Source organism: Pantherophis guttatus, chromosome 7 (genome assembly GCF_059756535.1).
Source record: "Pantherophis guttatus breed Tessera chromosome 7, ASM5975653v1, whole genome shotgun sequence".
In the NCBI taxonomy this organism is placed as follows: Eukaryota; Metazoa; Chordata; class Lepidosauria; order Squamata; family Colubridae; genus Pantherophis; species Pantherophis guttatus.
In genome coordinates, this window is record NC_142069.1 from 29,671,999 (window position 1) to 29,692,084 (window position 20,086).

General features: G+C 39.4%; 1 protein-coding gene across 1 annotated transcript in view; it reads left to right on the forward strand.

Annotated features, from left to right (window-relative positions):
• SH3BP1 (SH3 domain binding protein 1) overlaps positions 1 to 20,086 on the forward strand; it is a 32,476-nt gene that overhangs the window by 3,849 nt on the left and 8,541 nt on the right. The window contains exons 2-12 of the mRNA XM_087873860.1: positions 4,040 to 4,082; positions 5,864 to 5,968; positions 10,426 to 10,502; positions 12,566 to 12,677; positions 13,924 to 14,000; positions 16,811 to 16,946; positions 17,550 to 17,618; positions 17,780 to 17,870; positions 18,534 to 18,676; positions 18,755 to 18,866; positions 19,933 to 20,014. Coding sequence (XP_087729986.1) covers positions 4,040 to 4,082; positions 5,864 to 5,968; positions 10,426 to 10,502; positions 12,566 to 12,677; positions 13,924 to 14,000; positions 16,811 to 16,946; positions 17,550 to 17,618; positions 17,780 to 17,870; positions 18,534 to 18,676; positions 18,755 to 18,866; positions 19,933 to 20,014 — 1,047 coding nt within the window. The remainder of the gene's footprint in view (positions 1 to 4,039; positions 4,083 to 5,863; positions 5,969 to 10,425; positions 10,503 to 12,565; positions 12,678 to 13,923; positions 14,001 to 16,810; positions 16,947 to 17,549; positions 17,619 to 17,779; positions 17,871 to 18,533; positions 18,677 to 18,754; positions 18,867 to 19,932; positions 20,015 to 20,086) is intronic.

Sequence of the window (20,086 nt, forward strand, 5' to 3'; positions counted from 1 at the left end):
GTGAATGGATCCATAGCTATTGGAGTCATCTTAGCCATAAGCTTGTGCATTGCCACCTTTCCCTTTTTTCAGAGAATAGGGGCTAAAAGTTGAAATGTAAGAATCCATTTCTTGAGTCGGCAGAGCACTATTGAAATATAAAAACTGCTGTTCACAAAGCCCAATCCTAGACTGAAGTACAGGCAATCCTCAATTTAACCAGAGTTCCTTTTAATGATTTTTCAGAGTTACAGCAGCACTGAAAAAAAAATAACTTATGACCTGTTCTCCCGCTTATGACTGTTGCAGCATCTCCACGGTCATGTGATCAAACCTTGGGTGCTTGGCAACCAGCATGTATTCACAATGGTTGCAGCATCCCAGGATCCTGGGATTGTCATTTGCAACCTTACTAGGGTGCTTCTGACATTAAGCAAAGACAATGGAGGAAGCCAGATTTGCTTAACAACCAACCACATGGTTCACTTAATAACTGCAATCATTCCTTTAACAATCATGGCACTGTTGGAAGAAAAATCCAGTTCCAGTTCCAATCCAGGAATAAAATGGAGGCTGACTGGAAGGAGAGTTGGTTTATTGATGAGCAGAACCACCAACAGCATGTGATTCTGGGACAGCTGACAAAATGGAATTGAGAGTGGGTGGGTTTTTACATCTTCTTTGGGTTTTGTATTTGAGCTTCCTGTTCCTGTGCAAAAACATATCCTTTAATATTCTAATGGATGTTGTCAGATTCCTATGCAAATCCTAGGTGTTGTCTGAGTTAATCTTGTCAATCTAATTGCTTATCTGGAGTTTCTGTCTGGCCCAGTCTTTCTGAATGGATTACCAAATCTGCATTTCTAAAAGCTGGCCTCCTCAGTTTCTGCTTGGGGCAGGGAGATTGGTGCTGGTTTCTGCCTCCCTTAAGATTTTTTTTTTCATTTCTCCTTTAGGGGAAATATTATATTCTAGCTTTTTAATACTCCCCAAAATATTTCATTTTCTAGGCAGGTGGGTGGGTGCTGACTTTCTACAGCACAAAATGTTGTAAAATGGGGCATGGCTCTCTTAACATCTGCCTCCTTAGCAATGGAAATTTTGGGCTCAGTTGTGGTTGTAAATCAAGGACTACTTGTGTTGCTTCTGTATAGGACATGTTATGCAAATCAACTGGATAAACACTCTGATTCTCTTCCTTTCTGAATATTACCAACTAGTGGAAATAGTTGTAAAATTATCCATCAATCTCAATAGCAAAGGAGAGAGGATAGAGCTTGGGGAGGTGGGTAACAAATTTTGATAAATGCCACAACCCACATCTCCTGCTTTATTGTACACAGGGAAACTCATTGCAAATTCCGCAAGCCTTTAGCCCTTGATCTTTTTCATGGGTTCTGAGCAGATTTGAAAAGGTGCAAAGTTTTGAAATAAGTACAAGGGTTTTTTTTTTTTTTCAACTTGCATTGCACATGGAGGCTACAGATTTTGAAAGAGTCCTTTCCTGAAGACTGTCCTGCCTTCCTGCACATAATCTGGAAAGCATGGCACTTTCAAAATATGGTGCCACCACCAGCCTATTCCTCAGCACTTTCTGCAGGGAGATGGAAGAAAACTAAGTGAAGGTGGGTGCCCAGGATTAAAAGGAAGTGCCCACACCAGTCTGAAATGACATATCGATGCGGAGCTGGTCCCATCCACTCTCTATGTTCATTTTACTGGGCAATGGAAAAAGCAGTTGACAAACTGCATCGGATTATATATTTCTTTAAACTGCTACAGGTTGTTTTTCAAGTGGAAAACATGGTTTAGGTCAGGGGTCAGCAACCTGCGGCTCTGGAGCTGCATGCGGCTCTTTTACCCCTCTGCTGTGGCTCCCTCACTCAAAATATGCGTCACAACACCAATGTGTGACACCCACCAACATGCAATTTATTGAGCTTTTCAACCCCCGCTAGGCCAACCATGGATAAATCCAAGAAAAGTAAAGTTTCTGAAGAAAACAGAATGTTTAATTCAACTACTTATGCTAGTTTTGTGGCCGCTCAAGAAATAGTCAGGCATGGGAAGGGTTTTGTGGGTCCCGATGTTTTCTTTGGGAAATGGGTCTAAATGACTCTTTGAGTGTTTAAGGTTGCAGACCCCTGGTTTAGGTAAAGTCAAAAGAAAGATATATTATACCTAGTTAGGTACAAGATGAAGGCAACATCTTGGAGACCCAGCAGAAAGAAGATACTGCCAACACATGTTTCCCATGATATATACCAGTGTTTCTCAATATTGATAACTTTAAGAGATGTGGACCTTAACTCCCAGAATTCCCAAACCAATCCCAATTCTGGGAATTGAATCCTCGTTGCTAAGGTTGAGAAAAAACTGATGTACAGAAATAGGGAAAGGCTTTTAACATCTTTGATTTCCTGATTTGTGTTCATTTCCGTTTGCTGTGAAATTCAAACTAAGCATGTCAAGGTAACTAAAATCCCATGTATTTCCTCTAGATCAGTGTTTGAAATGTGTTTCTAACTGAAAACAGACATCAAAAACAAAAGGAGAAGGATGATATTGTCAGGCATAGGGCTAAGAATAAGAAAGCGACAATATTTCAGGAAAGGCCATTTCCCAGACTGTGAGAAAGTGTCCTCTATGTTTTTTTGGAAGATGCCCTAGTGATTATTTGACCAAGAATCGGGGGTGGGGGGAGAGAATTTGACCAAAACATCCATTGTAATCTTTTGAGTGAGATGTGTTCCAGTTTTTTGTCAGTCCATTTTGCCCCAATCTCTGGAAAGAATTCCAGAACATCTTTTGAGTTCAGAAAACTCAATATGGATGTTCTGGTAATATTTTGAGCTTTGGACATCTGGGCCTCATCTAATAGTGGGCCTCATCTAATGGGCCTCATAGATGGGCCTCATCTAATGGTAACAGTTGACTGATTCTGTATGGATAGGAGCTGGGATAGGAGATCACCAGAAATGTTATGGCAGAAGGCTAGTCTGGAATAGCAGTCGTCTGGGAGTAGGTAAGAATGGCAAAAGGGCAGGTTTCAAAACCCATCTCTACCGATTCACTTGTGGGCTTCCATACATTTGTGTGTGCGTGCACTGCTTCTGCGCGTGTGCGGAACCTCCCGCCGCCGCCTCTGTTACCGGTTTACCCAAACCGGAGCAAACCGGTAGCAACCCACCACTGAATGGCAATCCATCTCTGCAATCAAGAAAATTCCAAAACAATTATATCCATATAGTCAAATGGAGCCAAGTTTGAACGGAGGGCATCTTTACTATTTTGTTTATCAATGGCAAGAATGTGTTGCAGAATCTGAGAAGCATTTCAATTTTCCACAAAATAGCATTGTGCTGTTGAAATAGCAGTTTTCAGGCTCCATTTCCAGAGTACTGGAAACAATTATTTTCAAAAGGAACCATGGGTAGATTTGCTGTTTCCTCATGCTGCCATTTATAGGCCTTGAACCTACATTCAACTTCAGGTTGGATTGTGAGAATTAAACGCCAGCTAACATTTGAACATTCTAAGCCTGCATTCGCCTGACACGTTGCAGCTGCCCAAGAATCCTTCCACTGTGTACCGACATGTCTGAATAACTGTGTGGACAACTGTCCCCATTGCTATCCATGTTTTATGTTTTTTTCTGAATGCTAACCAGGCATATTGTTAGTGACAACTATGAGCCTGGGAAGTTCTGATTCTGTTCTTCTTTCCCGGGGGTAAATCAATCTGTCTTACAAACAACCCTACCATTTTCCTGAAAGTATAATGCTGATCTAATATGCAAGGCAATAGTGGGTTTCAGTTTGGTCACTAGCGCTACGTTTCTGCGCATGTACAGAAGCTTCTGTGCATGCACAGAGATGTCCAGGCGGGTGGGCAGAGCCTCCCGCCGCCACCATTACCTGTTCGCACGAACCGAGACGAACCAGTAGAAACCCACCACTGATGCAAGAAAGTGGCTTATAGACATTATTGAAATAATATAAAGTTAATGTACAAGTATGTTGGTGACCTCTTTCTTCCATTGCTGCTCCTCCTTTTCCAGAGCCCAAGAAACAGCGGATTACTTGACTGAAGACTTACTCCAGGTGAGGCACTGGGTTTCATCTGTGGGCATGTGCTTACCTGCAGCCCTGTGCTGGCAGAGAAGGCATCATTTGTCTTAGAGAGCAGTTTGTTTTCTCTCTGTGTCTGAGTCACAAGACAATCTTGGACTAGAATCATCCTCTCCCGATACAATCCAGGTCTACTAGTTAGCTGTGTCGTGCAAGCTGAGTACAATAAGACTCCACTGGGGGGGGGAGAGAGAACACGCCAGAAGCTTTGCTGGCTGAGGAACTCTGGGAGTTGAAGTCCACAAGTCCACAAGTCTTAAAGTTGCCAAGGTTGGAGACTCCTGCCCCAGAAGATGCAGAGTAGCAAAACTTTAGAACATACAAAGCTGCAGATGTACTGTGAATGGGGTCTCTGTCCTTAAATTAATGGAGTTTTGAAAGGCAGTGAAGTGACTCATCAAATGGATGAGTCTTAGTGCCATCACTCATAAGGCATCCTAAAGTTATTGGGCCTTTGTTAACTTAACTGGGTTTTTCTTTCTGGCGTAAAAAGCTTAGAAAGAAAAAAAGACCATAATATTTGAATTTGACGTAAAATTCTGACAATGAGAAGCAATATGGGGCTTCTCTTGGGGCTCCCCTTGAAGAGCACTCAGAAGCTCCACTGGTCCAGAATGCGGCCACGCGGGTGGTTATGGGTACGACTCGTTGCGCCCATGTGACACCTCTCCTGCACGAGCTGCACTGGCTCCCAGTGGTCTTCCGGGTGCGATTCAAGGTGTTGGTTGCCACCTTTAAAGCGCTTCATGGCTCAGGACCTGGATACCTTCGAGACCGACTTCTGCCACCAGTAGCCTCCCACCAGCCAATTCGCTCCCACAGACAGGGACTCCTCAGGGTGCCATCAGCCAAGTTATGCCGGCTGGCGACACCCAGGGGAAGAGCCTTCTCTATAGGAGCTCCTGCCCTGTGGAACGAACTGCCCCCGGAAATTCGCAAGATCTTTCGCTGTGCCCTTAAGACCCTGCTGTTCCGTCAGGCAGGGCTATCTATGTAAATGATTTTTAAATTGGTGTTTTAAATTTTGGGTTTTAAATTCTGGCCGAAATTGTTTAATACTTTTAACTATTTTAAAACTGTTGTATTTTGTGTTTTTAATTGGCTGTACACCACGCCGAGTCCTTCTGGAGGGGGGCGGTATATAAATTAAATTATAAATAAATAAAATAAATAGCACTTAGACTTATATATCGCTTCATAGTGCTTTACAGTCCTCTCTAAGCAGCCTATTGCCCCCCAACAATCTGAATCTTCATTTTACCCACCTCAGGTAGTTACATAAATACAAATGATGACTGGAAGTGCCACAGGTGAATGTAATGTATATATTTTAGTCACAATCTCCAAAAGGAGAAGAGGATCGGACTATTCTGGGTACGCTTTCAAAAGTGGCTGCATTTTTTAACTCCTGCTGTGTCATTTTAATGACAGGACAATACGTTTTAAGCACTGCAGGAGTCCATGAACAAATGTTTATATTTTATCAATGTGTATGTTACCCAACTCCTAACAACTGAATGTCTCAGTATAAAATGAGATTACAACAATAGCCAGTTAACAATGATTTAAACAAACAAAATTGTGAGTGACTGACTGGCCAAGATGAAGGAAAGGATGTGTGTGTGTGTGTATACACACACACACACACACACACACACACACTTAACAGTATGTATGGGGAACCACGATGGATGCATAGAAAATGAATTTCTCCTTATTTCTTCTCTGCTAACTGTTCCACTTTCTTTTTTTAGGTTGAACATAGAATTGAACCAGTCAAACGGGCAGCACACAATGTGCACAAGAGGCTTGTGGCTTGCCTCCAGGGGCAATACGGGGCGGAACTGGACAAACGGGTGGTAAATCTCATTTTTCCTTTTTTGGGGGGGGGGGTTCTGGAATGGTGACTCAGTGGCTAAGATGCTGAGCTTGTCGATCAGAAAGGTCAGCAGCTCGGCAGTTCAAATCCCTAGTGCCGTCTAATGGAGTGAGCTCCCGCTACTTGTCCCAGCTTCTGCCAACCTAGCAGTTTGAAAGCATGTAAAAATGCAAGTAGAAAAATAGGGACCACCTTTGGTGGGAAGGTAACAGCGTTCCGTGCACCTTCGACGTTTAGTCATGCCGGCCACATGACCACAGAATTGTTATCGGACAGCGCTGGTTCTTCGGCTTTGAAATGGAGATGAGCACCACCCCCTAGAGTCGGGAACAACTAGCACGTATGTGCAAGGGGAACTTTTACCTTTACCTTTTTCTGGATCTCAGTTCACAATATGGGGAGCACATTTTTGGTGCTTCATGCTAGTTCTCAATTATAAAACATCTTTCTTTCCCCACCTCACCTTTTTTAGAAGCTGATACTATTCGACACTGAGAAAACAACTGCAATGGGTACACAGTAATTTATGCCTAGAATTTTTCCTTTCCATGGCTCTGGCTTTGGGTGCTGATCTAGATTATAATACAGAGTTTTATCTCCTGCTTTGCTACTGTATAGCTTTTACGCAGATCTCCAAGATATTAAAGAAACGTGGGAATTAAATTTGTCTAATATATAAAGCCCTAGTAAGGCCGCACCTAGATTACTGCATCCAGTTTTGGTCACCATACTATAAAAAAGATGTTAAGACTCTAGAAAGAGTACAGAGAAGAGCAACAAAGATTATTAGGGGACTGGAGGCTAAAACATATGAAGAACGGTTGCAAGAACTGGGCATGGCTAGTCTAGTGAAGAGAAGGAACTGGGGAGACATTAGCAATGTTTCAATATTTGAGAGACTGTTACAGAGAGGAGGGGGTCAACCTATTTTCCAAAGCACCTGAAGATCAGACAAGGAATAATGGATGGAAACTGATGGAGAGATTCAATCTAGAAAGAAGAAATTTTTTCTGACAGTGATAACAGTGAACCAATGGAACAGTTGGCCTTCAGAAATTGTGGGAGCTTCATCACTGGAAGCTTTCTAGAAGAGATTGCCATCTGTCAGAAATGGTGTAGGGTCTCCTGCTTGAGCAGGGGATTGGACTAGATGACCTACAAGGTCCCTTCCAACTCAGTTGTTCTATTAATATTAATCCCCAGTTCTAGCTGTAACATTTATCCTAGGATTTGGGAGATTTGAGTTCCTTTGCCTTTGCAGATAGGGAGATTTCTAAGATAGTCTTCTAGTTTTTGTTTTATTTTGTTTTTTGTTTTAACATATGGCACGTGTTAGCCAGGGATCACTGACGTGGCTGGCTGTGTCTGTGAAAGAATTTTTTTCAGGCAGTGTTATTTTTACCAGTGGGACGCCTGAATGCCGGTAGGCAATCGGGGAATGCTCCTTTCTTGTCCCTTCCGCGGTTTATTCGTTCACAGTAATCGAACCGCCAAGCTGTTGACCACAGCGGTGCGCAGGTCCAGCGTCTTACCACGTGAGCCACCGCGGCCTCCAGTATGATATCTTCTGGATACATTGAATCTTCAGCCAATATTGTCATTGGACATGCTGGCTAAAAATTATGCAAGCCATGTTCTCATTTATCTATTGTATGAAAAGTCCATTCTAAGATATCAGAGGAAGAAGTAGGAAAGGCATCCTGGAAATTAACATGACCTGTGGATCATAATCCGTATTCAAAGGAATATGACATTGAACAGAATTATTGGATTTTGCCCATGGAGAAATACAACTAGGTGATACAATATATTTATTTATATCCATACATATTTTACAATCAGTTTTGGAATCAAATACAGGAAAAATCCAAATATCTTATTATTTTTCTTCAGTACTTCATTTTTGCTTCTGTGTATAAATATGTATGGAAGGGAAGAAAGAAGTACACTATCCAATTACCCTTTTCAGACTAATATATGGTACTATACAGAACTTTTCTGATAATATAAAAAAAAAAGAGAGAGAATAATAACAGACTACCTGCATTCCTTCCAGGAATGGTAAAATAAAAATTATAAAAAAGCAAGACAATTCATTAATCAAGCTTTATAACTCTTTCATTACTATACTTTAACTACTTGTCTACTTTAGTAATACTTTAGTAATACTTTTGTCCTTCATAGCCTTTAGAAATGTTTTGTTTTCATCTTCTTTCTTCTAGCTAGAAAAAAACCAGAGGATGAAGTAATTAATCTTTTTCAGTTTACTCTTATTTTACATCTCTAACTTCTGAGTGAATACAGTAAATCCAGAGTACTAATCGCTAAGTTCAACTAGCCAAGCTGTGGACATTTTTTAGCAGCATACGCCCCCTCATGGGTGCAGCCAGTGGGAGAATACATATTTGCCATCCAGCCAGATACAGACTTTAGAATAAGGTAGAAATTGGCCCACCACAGCAGCAATAATGGTTTGTCTTAAAATCCATGGTATATTTACCCATGTCTGTGGCTTATTATGCAACCACCAACAATATTTTAAGGTGCTAATCTTAAACTTTAAATCAGTTATGCCAAATCATGTATTTTCCTGCCTAACCTATTTCATTTTATAAAATATATGTGTCAGTTGAGAAAACCAATATAATTATTTAAAGAAAAGGCCTGTAGCTCTGTTATATTCGCATAGTTAATGAACTACCATACGTACCTCCATCATACTTACCTACATACTTACCACATTGTTCCCTTTTGGGGTAAATTATGCATAGTTCAGAAAAGGAGTAATAAAAACCCAAAGAAATTAAAGAATGGGTTCAGAAAAAGAAACATAGCTAAATCTGGTTTACAGTTCATTGCACATCTCCCTACTTTTCTGTCCTTGCAAATTATCCTTGTTTCCATATTGAGTTGGTGCATATTTCTAAACTGAGTTGGTCTTGCTTTGCGTGACAAAGATTCATTCCTCACAACAAACCATATAGTGTCTACCCTTTTCTACCACCATTTGCTTTCATAAAATTTCTCCACTTGATTTCTCATCTTTAAATAACAATTGTACCAAAATACAAAAATCCATCTGTTTGCTCTTGTTTTTCACCATTTATTTATAATGTACAATCTTTCACTCAGGTTTCATTGCTGAACACATCTACCCTGGTCTTTACATATTAATCTTCTGATCTATATTCATCAGTACAGACAATCTAGTTAGGATTCTTTGATGTTCTCTGAGCTTGGTTGCTTGCTTGGAGACATTTTGTTTCTAGAATTCAGTGCTAGAAGAGAGTGAAGTTAGTAGCTTGCCCTGTTAGTGTTGATGGGGCTGCTGTTTTCTCCTGGTACTTCCTTGATTAGGGTATTATTTACTGTTTATTTGTTTTGTTTGGCTGGTGTTAATTTCTGCTTATGGGTGTATGCTGATAAGAGGTGTTCTTTTCTTTATTTCCATCTTAGCTTTTTTTGTAGTCTCTTTTAAATGGTGTGAAAATTTTATGTGCCTGTTGATGGCTTATTTGTCTGAGTGCCAAAAATCCAGGAATTCCCTAGTGTTTTTGGATTTAGCTTGGTCTAGGACAAACAAGCAGTAAACAACAGTTTATCTTCTAGTACTGAAGATGTTATACCTAGTCTGGTAATGAAATATTTGCAAGCAAACAACCAAACTCAGAGAGCACCAAGGACTGGTCAGTTCAATTCTGGGCTACAAAAATTCTTATCTCCAATCAATGTCTAATATCATTCCAATATTCCTTATATATTTGCCATAAATATATTTCACCACCAAATAGTATCTTTTTCTAAGCAGGTACTCAATAGGGACCATACTAATTTATTCCTGGGTCTTCAATGGCCCAATCACATTTTTCCCCAGACTTTTCTATACTATTCAAGTCACTTGGGTGAATATTTTTCTCCCTTTAGATAAAATGAATGTAGAATGTATCACTGGTTCCTCCATTATTGCCATTTATTGGAGTCTAACATAAAACTATCACAAGCCCCTGGACCTTTATATTCCATGCAACTACCCAGCATAAATGACGCTAATTCACACTCTCTGATCTATATCTTGGCCTTTTCATTCATAAGGTAGAATCCTTAATTTAGACATTGCCTGAAAACCAAAATACTGTTACCCACATTTTACTAACTAGGAGATATACCCAGTATACGGATACAAACTGTCCACAGGATTCAATGAATTATCATTGCCAAAAAAAATCAAACATCACATTAAGATAAGGTGTTGATGGTGAGAAACAGTTATTATTACCTGTTAAGTCAATAGTAAAGAAACAGGAAAGTTATATCACTATAAGAACCCATAATGTAGGCAAGGAGTTAGAGATTTAATAATTGCAATTACCAAATGTTAGCTGGTATAGGTATTTTCCTTGTCTGTTCATTGTCTTATTTTCTCACTTTTTTCCACAGAAAAAGTTACCTTTGATGGCATTATCAGTCACTATGGCTGAAAGTTTTAAGGAATTAGACACGGATTCCAGTCTCGGGTAAGAATTCTTACATTTTATGAGAGAAAGACCACATAGTGTTATTCATAACTGAGGAACATATAGTCTAGTTCGTTATCTCTGAGGCTTCCATAAAGTTCATCCCCTCTACGGATGGCAAAATCATATTTTCTTTCTCAATTTGGAAATGGTCTTTGCATTAGTATCCTGACTGAACTGGTATTGTTCGTTTTCTGAAAACATAAAAATATTGATTTCTAGAGCAGTATTCTTTCCAGCATCTGGGTAATTAATATTAACCTTAAAATCCACTCGTACAGAAATATATGGCAAGTTGAGTCTCCTCTGTTTGCCTTGTCTGTTTTCCTCCACCAATGCTTTTCCTGTTGGCCATTGTATTTTAAGAACCATGCCAACTATGAAATCTGCATTAGGCTATATTTTGTACTCCTGGGATAACTTTCTGTCCAGCAATAGGGTGGTACATGAGAAAGCAGTAGAAACACAGAGTGGGTCTAGTTTTCACTAGGTGAAATCCAAGCTGCAGTTCTGTTGTGGGTGGGTATTGGTTGGGGGCAGGGGTGGGTTCTACTTACCTTTACTACCGGTTCGCAACAGGTTTGTGCGCATGCCCACGCTTTGCTTGCGCACGCACCTTGCTTCTGCACATGCGCAGACGCTTCTGAGCATGTGCAGATTACTTCTGATGATGTCAGGGTCAGTGGGCAGAGCCTCCCACAGGTTTTATTACCGGTTCTATAGAACTGGTCTGAACCGGAGGCAACCCACCACTGGTTGGGGGGTGAGGGGTTGGGGCAAGTTTTTATGGCTGGTTTTGACTCCTAGTGATTACTTGGACAAGTCCCTGAAGTTTTCTTGCCAAGATTTCAGAAGTGGGTGCCATTGCCTGCTTCCTAGGGCTAAGAGTGTCTGACTCTTAAAGTCGACTAGTTTGCTTCATGCCTAAAGTGGACTAGAACCCATGATCTCCTGGTTTCTAATCTATTGCCTTAATCAGTACACCAAATTGGTTCTTACACTTCTATTAGCAGAAGCCATTTCTGGGTGTTGAGTTGGGAGGAAGACCATTTCCCTTTCCCCTTGCACAGGCTTCCACATGCCTTCAAATCTGTTTCAGAAAAACTCTTATTCTTCCAGAGCAATTGTAAGAACACACAGGAGTGACATGAAGAAGAGAAAGTCTTGTCACCCAAGTGCAAATCTGCTAGTGCAGCCTTAAATTCTGTTGCTCATCACTTAATAGGCACTATTTGTCCTGCTAGTATTCCCTTGACTTCCTCTATGCAGTGTCAGAAAAGAGCAAAGGGCAGACTTTTTTTTCAGTAACAGATACACCAAATCACAAAAAACAAAGTATTTTCTTTACAGGCGATCACACAAGTAATATATGGATGTTGCATTATCAACTGAAGCTGAGCCACAATGACCTGAAATTGCAGAACAGTCTTTGGGGTTTATCAGTGTCAAGTACATGCGTCTGCTACTCAACAAGCATTTTATTTAGAAAATGAATATGGGGAATGAAGTTACTGTCTTGTATCTCCAATCATGCAAGTAATTCCAAATTCTGGAGAGTATTTCTTTGGGAATTGTGCTCAGGTTTCCACCTTTCATCCTTTTCAATTGGAATGAGTTGTGATTTTTATCCCTTTTAAACTAGATTTTTCAACTGCTTATTTTTACTTTTAGTGGCCCTATATATCCTCTGGGCAAAAAGATGGGATACATATAGAGAAATTAAAGCATGCCTAGTAATAATCACAGAAGTTAGAATTGTGGCAACCTAATTGAAAAAAATAGTTTTCCCAATTTGATGCTCTCGATTCCCATTGCACATGACTTGCAATGCAATATACGGTATCTAGAAAATGCTGGATATGAGAAGCAGCAGCTGTTGAAGGATCCAAACCAGGAAGCAAAAGAAAAAAAAATAGAATAGATTTTTTTATTGGCCAAGTGTGATTGGACACACAGGGAATTTGTCTTGTATTATATGTTAATCCCCAGAGGTGTTATGGTAGATTGATACTCTTCACCTTCCAAGTCAGGTTTTCAACTCTTTCTTTCTTCTTTGCTTTCAGGAAAGCTCTAGAAATGAGTTGCTGCATTCAAAGCATGCTGGCCAGGATCCTTGCAGAGTTTGAAATTACTCTCGAACAAGATGTCCTACAACCCCTGAATAAACTGAGTGAGGTATCTTTAGTCTCAAATCAAATCAAAACTTTGCTATAGTCAGAAACCAGCATAATCTTTCATCTTTTTTCTCTTCACTCCTATTTCCATGTTTACTTAACCCCCAGCATTTTCACAATTTGTCCAGCCACAGTGCAATTCATGCAGTAAACTATGGTTAAACAATTGCTGATGGAAACCCAGCCACATAGTCCTTCCTAACAAATGGGCAAAAGCTGCTGTAATTTAGGAGCTATGGGAACTTTGATTGTAATGTTCATTTAGAACAAAATCAAAAGGTTGCTTACGTTTTGTAAGGCTGCTCACAGCTATAGTTAAGGATCAATATGCACTGGAAATAACTACTTTGTCATGCTTGACTTTCTAACGTAAGCAAAATCAGGAAACAGGCATTTCCTGTCAGGGTGCCAGAAGAAAGATCACTAACTGCTTCTGCTGTTCAAATGTAAGAAAAGCATAGTAGAGTAAGAATCCACCCAAGGCCTCAGGAGAGCCAAACCCATTCTCAGTCATTGGAAGCTCATTGAATGCCTTTATATACCAATCACTGTTTCTCAACTCAACATTCCTCATGGAACGATTGTTGTAAGAAAAATTGGAGGAAAGACTGCTAGGTATGCTCCCTTGATCTCCTGGAGGAAAGATAGGATATAAATCTAGCAAATAAATAGCAAATCTGGCTAAGGTGAAAATTCTCATACAGAGTCCTTGCAAGGGCCATCTTAACATTAATGTCAGAAAAAGAATAAAATTCTGGAAACGTAAGAAATAGGCTGTTTTATGTGGATTACAAACAAACAAGATCCACTATCCAGACTTTTTTTGTCTTTCTTATCAACAGTTGTTAAATCTGAGGCATTATATGGCAGGTGCTTGTCTGTTTGAATTTTAAAATACCAGAACACTTTAGCTTCTTCGTTTTCTATTTGTCTATTTTGTGATCCCACCAGTTCTTGCTTGCAGGCAAATGATATTTCTTGAAGATATTCCAAAGTATCTTTGTTACTGCTGTGTCTGGCCATTGTAGCTTATTATTATTATTATGGTTGCTTGCATAATAATATAACAGTCAAATGTTTAGACTGTATTTGACATTTTTATGATTATATTAGTATTATTACTGTATATTTAGGTGTATCTAAAGACCATTTAAACATTAGTTAAAAATTATTGATGAGGATGGTGCTTTATGGGAGCCAATTATAGTGTGAACCGGCCCTAACTCCTTCATCCCAATCTCTTCTAGGAGGAGCTGCCTGTCATCCTGAAACACAAAAAGAACCTTCAGAAACTTATTCTGGATTGGAACACCATCAAAAGCCGGTACTGGGGGGTGTGATATAATGAAATAGGAAAATGGGGAGGGCTCATTGAAACCTTTGAAAGGAGTGATGAGGAAAAGTTTCTTTAAGATTTAGTTCATGTTCTGCCAGGGCTGGTTGTGTTTTTGATAACATTACCTTGGCAACAAGATCTCTGCCATCCAAAGCCTTAAAGTACCAACTAATTTAACATTCTGAATTACAATTTCCTTGGATTTGAGGTTTAGGGTTTGTGTGAGCTAGCCACAATGCCTTATGATATAATGCAATCACTGCAGAGGTGGGTTTCAGCAGGTTCTGACCAGTTCTGGGGAACCGGTAGTGGAAATTTTGAGTAGTTCGGAGAACCGGTAAATACCACCTCTGACTGGCCCTGCCCCCATCTATCCTCTGCCTCCCGAGTCCCAGCTGATTGGGAGGAAATGGGGATTTTGCAGTAACCTTACCCTGGATTGGTGAAGGAATGGAGTTTTTACAGTATCCTTCCCTTGCCATGCCCAAGCCATGCCCACCAAGCCATACCATGCCACGCTCACCAAGCCACACCCACAGAACTGGTAGTAAAAATTTTTGAAACTCACCACTGAATTACTGCCAACTGAAAGAAGTTATGTTTGAACAAAACACAGTTTAGCACTTCAAAACTACTTCAAATCTTTAGCATATCATTTTTCTAATCTATTACCAGATGTACTGTAATTCCTATTACTCACAGTCAGCATGGCCAGTGGCATATTATAGTCCTCACTTAACCGCTGCCATTGGGACCACTAACTCCATCACTAAATGGCATGGTCATAAAATGAAATGTCATGTGAGCATACTGACTTACAGCAGTTAGAAGCTGCAGTTGTTATGTGAATCATCCTCAATCATTAAGCATGATGTCACATGTTAACCAGCAGTCATTAAGTAAGGATTGCCTGTATTTAAGAGATGCCAGGTTGGGGAAAGCTGCACAGATGCATGATCCCCCACATGCCTGTTCAATTGTATGTCAATTCGGGAATCCCACTTTCCATATGTCTTACATTACTATTTGTTTTCTGTGCTGACTTGCAGAAATTATTTAACGTTTCTAAGCAAATGCATAGGTTAAGGAGAAGTGATTGCTCAGTGGTGGAACTCCTACTTTGCATCTTAGCATCAATACTTGCCATGTCTGAATTAGACAAGAAAAACAGCTGCCAGAGTTGGATAACTGCCATCAATCCATGGCAGTAGTAGGAAACAAAATTCTCAAGGTTGTTAGAAGTGGCTTTCATGTTTTTAAGATGTCTTTTCAGTTAGAAACTGCTTGCTATCATATTCACATCAATAAAGTGTTTCACTACTATGCTTGCTAACTGAAAAAATAAACCTCATATTCATATATATATATATATATATATATATATATATATATATATATATATATATATATATGAGGTTTATTCATAGTAGGCCCTTATATAGTCTTATATAAGGGCCTACCTGGTTACAGCCTCCATAAATCCATAAAGTACTTTAGGTATCATAATTACAAAATATTACTTTAATGTTTAGATTTGTGTTCTGCCTCTTTCAAGGAAAAAGTAATTTTATGTATTTGTTATTTCTAGAAGTCCACTGTCAGTGCAAAGTAATGTCCATAAAGAGTTATGTTTATACACACAAATGTTACAGAGAGTGTAGCATTGTTTCTCTTTCAGGTTTGCCGATTACTAAATTAATTTTTATGGAAAGACCTTCCGTGTAACATTTTAATCTGTGTGTTCAAGTGGATACATGTACTGTTTTTTTGGTACATAAGAATTGTATGGATATACATATGGATATTGTAATTTGAGTGGTATAAATATAAAGTCACTCTCCTGCTTCATTGTTATCAGTTCTAATACTGCATTGGGATGAACTAAGGAATAATTAAGTATTACTGAGCATTAGAAATAATACTGACTAGTTGCAACTTTCCATCTGTAGATAAGTCTAATTCACATTTCATTTACTTAAAAGTATTGGTAAGTGACTGTCCATCAATGCCCATAGTGCTCTTATGCTATCCATGTTATGCCAAAGGCTAAAAGGGAAAGTTGTTGCCAACTTAATGGCTTGACTTGGAATAATATTATATTCATATGATATGAAGGAATCTTTTAAGTGTCCCAATCTTGACTCATTTTTATCCTGCCTTATTTATAAACAATCAAAAGAATCAGACAGATTTCTTCCCTTCTCCCCTTTTATTCTCACAACAGTGTGAAATAATTTAGAGTAAAATAAAATAACCACTCAGTAAACTTGGACAATATTTTTTGGGATTAGGATTTGTATCCAAGTGTTACAAGAATGTGATAGTGATGTTACTAGAAGAGGTGGGACTGAAATTCTTGGCTTGTTTTATGTCTTGGGGGAAATAATTTACCCCTTTTATTTTTAACATCTAAATTTGTACCATCTAAATTTGGTGATTTATCTTGAAATTTAGATTGTGTGAAATTGCCAAATTGTGCAGAATAAATAAACTGGGTGTTATTGGTTGTTTACCTGTGCAATACATTTTCACAATGAGACAAATTTTGAACTCAAGCCTCCCTAGTTCTAGTCTGGCAAAATTTGCACTAAAACTGCTGTTAAAACAGTTTGGGCTTCCCACTCCACAGAAAATATAGCATCACCTGGGTGTTTGCATCCAGAGTGTCAATCTTAGGCCTCACAATAACAGCTCAAACCCTGATTATTAAGAAAATTTTTCATATCAAACATATCCTGTTTCCTAATTTTGAAATACCATCAAATCTACCTGTTTCTTTTTTTTTTCCTTTAATGCAGTCTAAATCAAGCTGCCAAGAATTCCAATAACACTGTCAGTGCTGTCACAACTTCAGGAGCCTCGTCGGCTGCCTTGAAGTTGGAGAATCTGAAGGAGGAAGAAGAGGAGATGAAAAGGAAGGTGGAGCAGAGCAAGGTACTTAAACATAGAAATAGCTTGATCAAGAATTTATTGATTAATCTTAGTCCACTCTTCAATTCTGGTATAAATAAACATGCTTGTGTAAGAAATTCATCAAGTACAGGAGAGCTGAGAAATAGTTAAAAAAATAAACTAGAAAGAATGAAGTATTGATGTAGTTTCTTTTCATCTGATTGGATGTGTGTAGATTGTCTAGTGATGGAATCAGTCTCTACTATCAATTCTATTGTGTATTGGGTAGCTTCCACAAGTGAAGCATAAGAATTTGTTGGTTTCCATTAGTTGCATATATGTATCCTCAGAGCCATACAGTTACATTCAAGAAGTACACTACAAGTATACTCCCTATCTGTATTAAGAATTTATTGATGCTGTAATGCAGTTTCCCAACCTTGGCAATTTTAAGATGCATGGACTTCAACTCCCAGAATTCTCCAGCCAGCCATGGGAAATTCTGGGAGTTGAAGGCCACATGTGAATGCCGCCTAGGTTGGGAAACTCTGCTGTAATGAATGAATGTCAATAAATATAGTGATAAAATTTTGTTTAATTTTTCACGAGTGTATCAAGGAATAATACTTCCCAATACTGTTCCAGGATGAATATATGGCTGATTTGTATCATTTTTCAACCAAGGAAGACAGCTATGCTAAGTACTTTATCAAAGTAAGATTTAATTCCTTTTGTTAACTACTCTACTTATATTTTATTTATATTATATTTTAAAAATCATGTAACTTCCGAAAATTTCATCTCTCCATAGACAAGACTTGTAGGAAAAATACTAATTAGAATTACAATTCTATTTGCTTGTTTCTCTGTGACAGTTGTTGGAAATCCAGGCAGAATATCACCAGAAGTCTCTGGAATCTCTAAATTCCAGCTTGGCAGAGCTAATGAGTTCTCACAACCAAACAGGTACAACTTAAGATGCATTTTTTGGTATGAGCAAATACAGTAGTGAAATCCAATTTTTTTTACTACCAGTTCTGTGGGGGTGGCTTGGGCGTGGTTTGGGCATGGTGTGGCTTGGTGGGCATGGCAGAGGAAGGATACTGCAAAATCTCCATTCCCGACCCACTCCAGGGGAAGGATATTACAAAATTTCCATTCCCACCCCACTCTGGGGCCAGCCAGAGGTGGTATTTGCTGGTTCTCCGACCTACTCAAAATTTCCGCTACCCGTTCTCCAGAACCTGTCAGAACCTGCTGGATTTCACCCCTGAGCAAATACCAAAGCAAATACATTAGCAATAAATAAATTGTTATTATTCAGCCAGAACTTTGAGAATATTAAACAGAAAGGGCTGCAAATGCAATATGTGGGAACTGAACATTAACACTTTTGGTAGGGTCATTCTCTGGTCATCTGCTTAGATGTGGTCCTTTTTAATTGATGTTTGCATTAACTGTTATTTGCATTAAATTGTGGTAGTCAGCTAGAAATGGCTTCAGCTTTTTGTTCTGTGTACATCAAAAAACCTGATATTAGCCCAGAAGAGGAGACAGGAGATAACTCTGGAAATTAATAGACAAACATTATTTAATCTTTGTCCTTTCTCCTCCTCCTTCCTTATTTAGATGCCCCTTTTCCATTACATGCATCTGTACCAAGGGTGTATGGCATGCCATTAGAGACTCACCTAAAGGCTGCTGGGCGAGAGATTGCACTTCCCATTGAAGCCTGTGTTATGATGCTGTTGACCACAGGTATGCAGGAAGAGGTAGGTGCCACCCTCTGTCCAGCTATTCATTTGCCACGGACCTCCTGGCTTCTCTCTTATTTTTGTTTCTTCTTTTAGGGGCTCTTCCGGCTGGCAGCTGGAGCTTCTGTGCTGAAGAAACTAAAATACTGTCTTGACAGTGGCTCAAATATTCAGGAAGAATTCTACGTAGACCCTCATGCTGTGGCAGGTAGGTGATCAGCAGTACTAAGAGATCTTGTCTGAGACACTACACATCCTGTTCACGACCTGCTTTCCTTGTTACCTTCTGGGAGGAGGCTTTGCCGTTTCCGAAGCAGAACATCCAGATTCGGTTGCAGTTTTGTTCCATATAGTATTAACCATGTGAACTTTCAAACTTCCTCTTTCTGATATGTATTCAAGATGGACAGTGATTAATATATGCATGTATGGGTGTAGGTCTGTGTGTGTGTGTATGTATGTATGTATGTGTGTATGTATGTATGTATGTATGTATCAGTGGTGAAATTCAATTTTTTTTACTACCAGTTCTGTGGGTGTGGCTTGGTGGGCGTGGTGTGGCTTGGTGTGGCTTGGTGGACATGGCAGAGGAAGGATACTGCAAAATCACTATTCCCACCCCACTCCAGGGGAAAGAATATTGCAAAATTTCCATTCCCACTCCACTCTGGGGCCAGCCAGAGGTGGTATTTGCTGGTTCTCCGAACTACTCAAAATTTCCACTACCGGTTTTCCAGAACCTGTCAGAACCTGCTGGATTTCACCCCTGGTGTGTATGTTATGTATGTGTACACTTTTGAGATCAGGAAACAGAATTTCATTTTTAATGCATGCCAGTGTGCCCACAGTAAAACATGGCAATAAAGGTTATCTATCTATATCTATATCTACCTACCTACCTACCTACCTACCTATCATTTCTTGTCAAAGAGGCTTTTCAGTGAAATTTGAGTAGAGCAAAACAGAAGCAAAGCACACTTTTGCCACACCTTCAAGCATCTAAGGAACCTTCTCTTGCTGCTTCACAGGAAAATATTTATTTTGAACCTCATTAAATGTGGCAAGTTTACACAGCATAATTCCATCTTTCTCTCAGACAGAAGTAACCAACTTAAGGTTCTTTAGACAGTTTGGAAAACAGTGCCCAAACTCTGCTGATTGGCTACAATACTGGTTCTCATAATATTGAAACATTCGACACATGCCAGGCAATTTACATCTTGTTTACAGCTAGGCAGTCATACTGTGTCAGAAACATACTTTTTTGCTTCCAGGTGCACTAAAATGTTACCTACGAGAATTGCCACAGCCATTGATGACCTCTGAACTCTATGATGATTGGCTGAAAGCTGCCAGGTGAGTTGGAAATAGAAAGATGGGCTTAAGCACACTATAATTCTTTCAGTCTTTGATTGAGTTTTATTTATC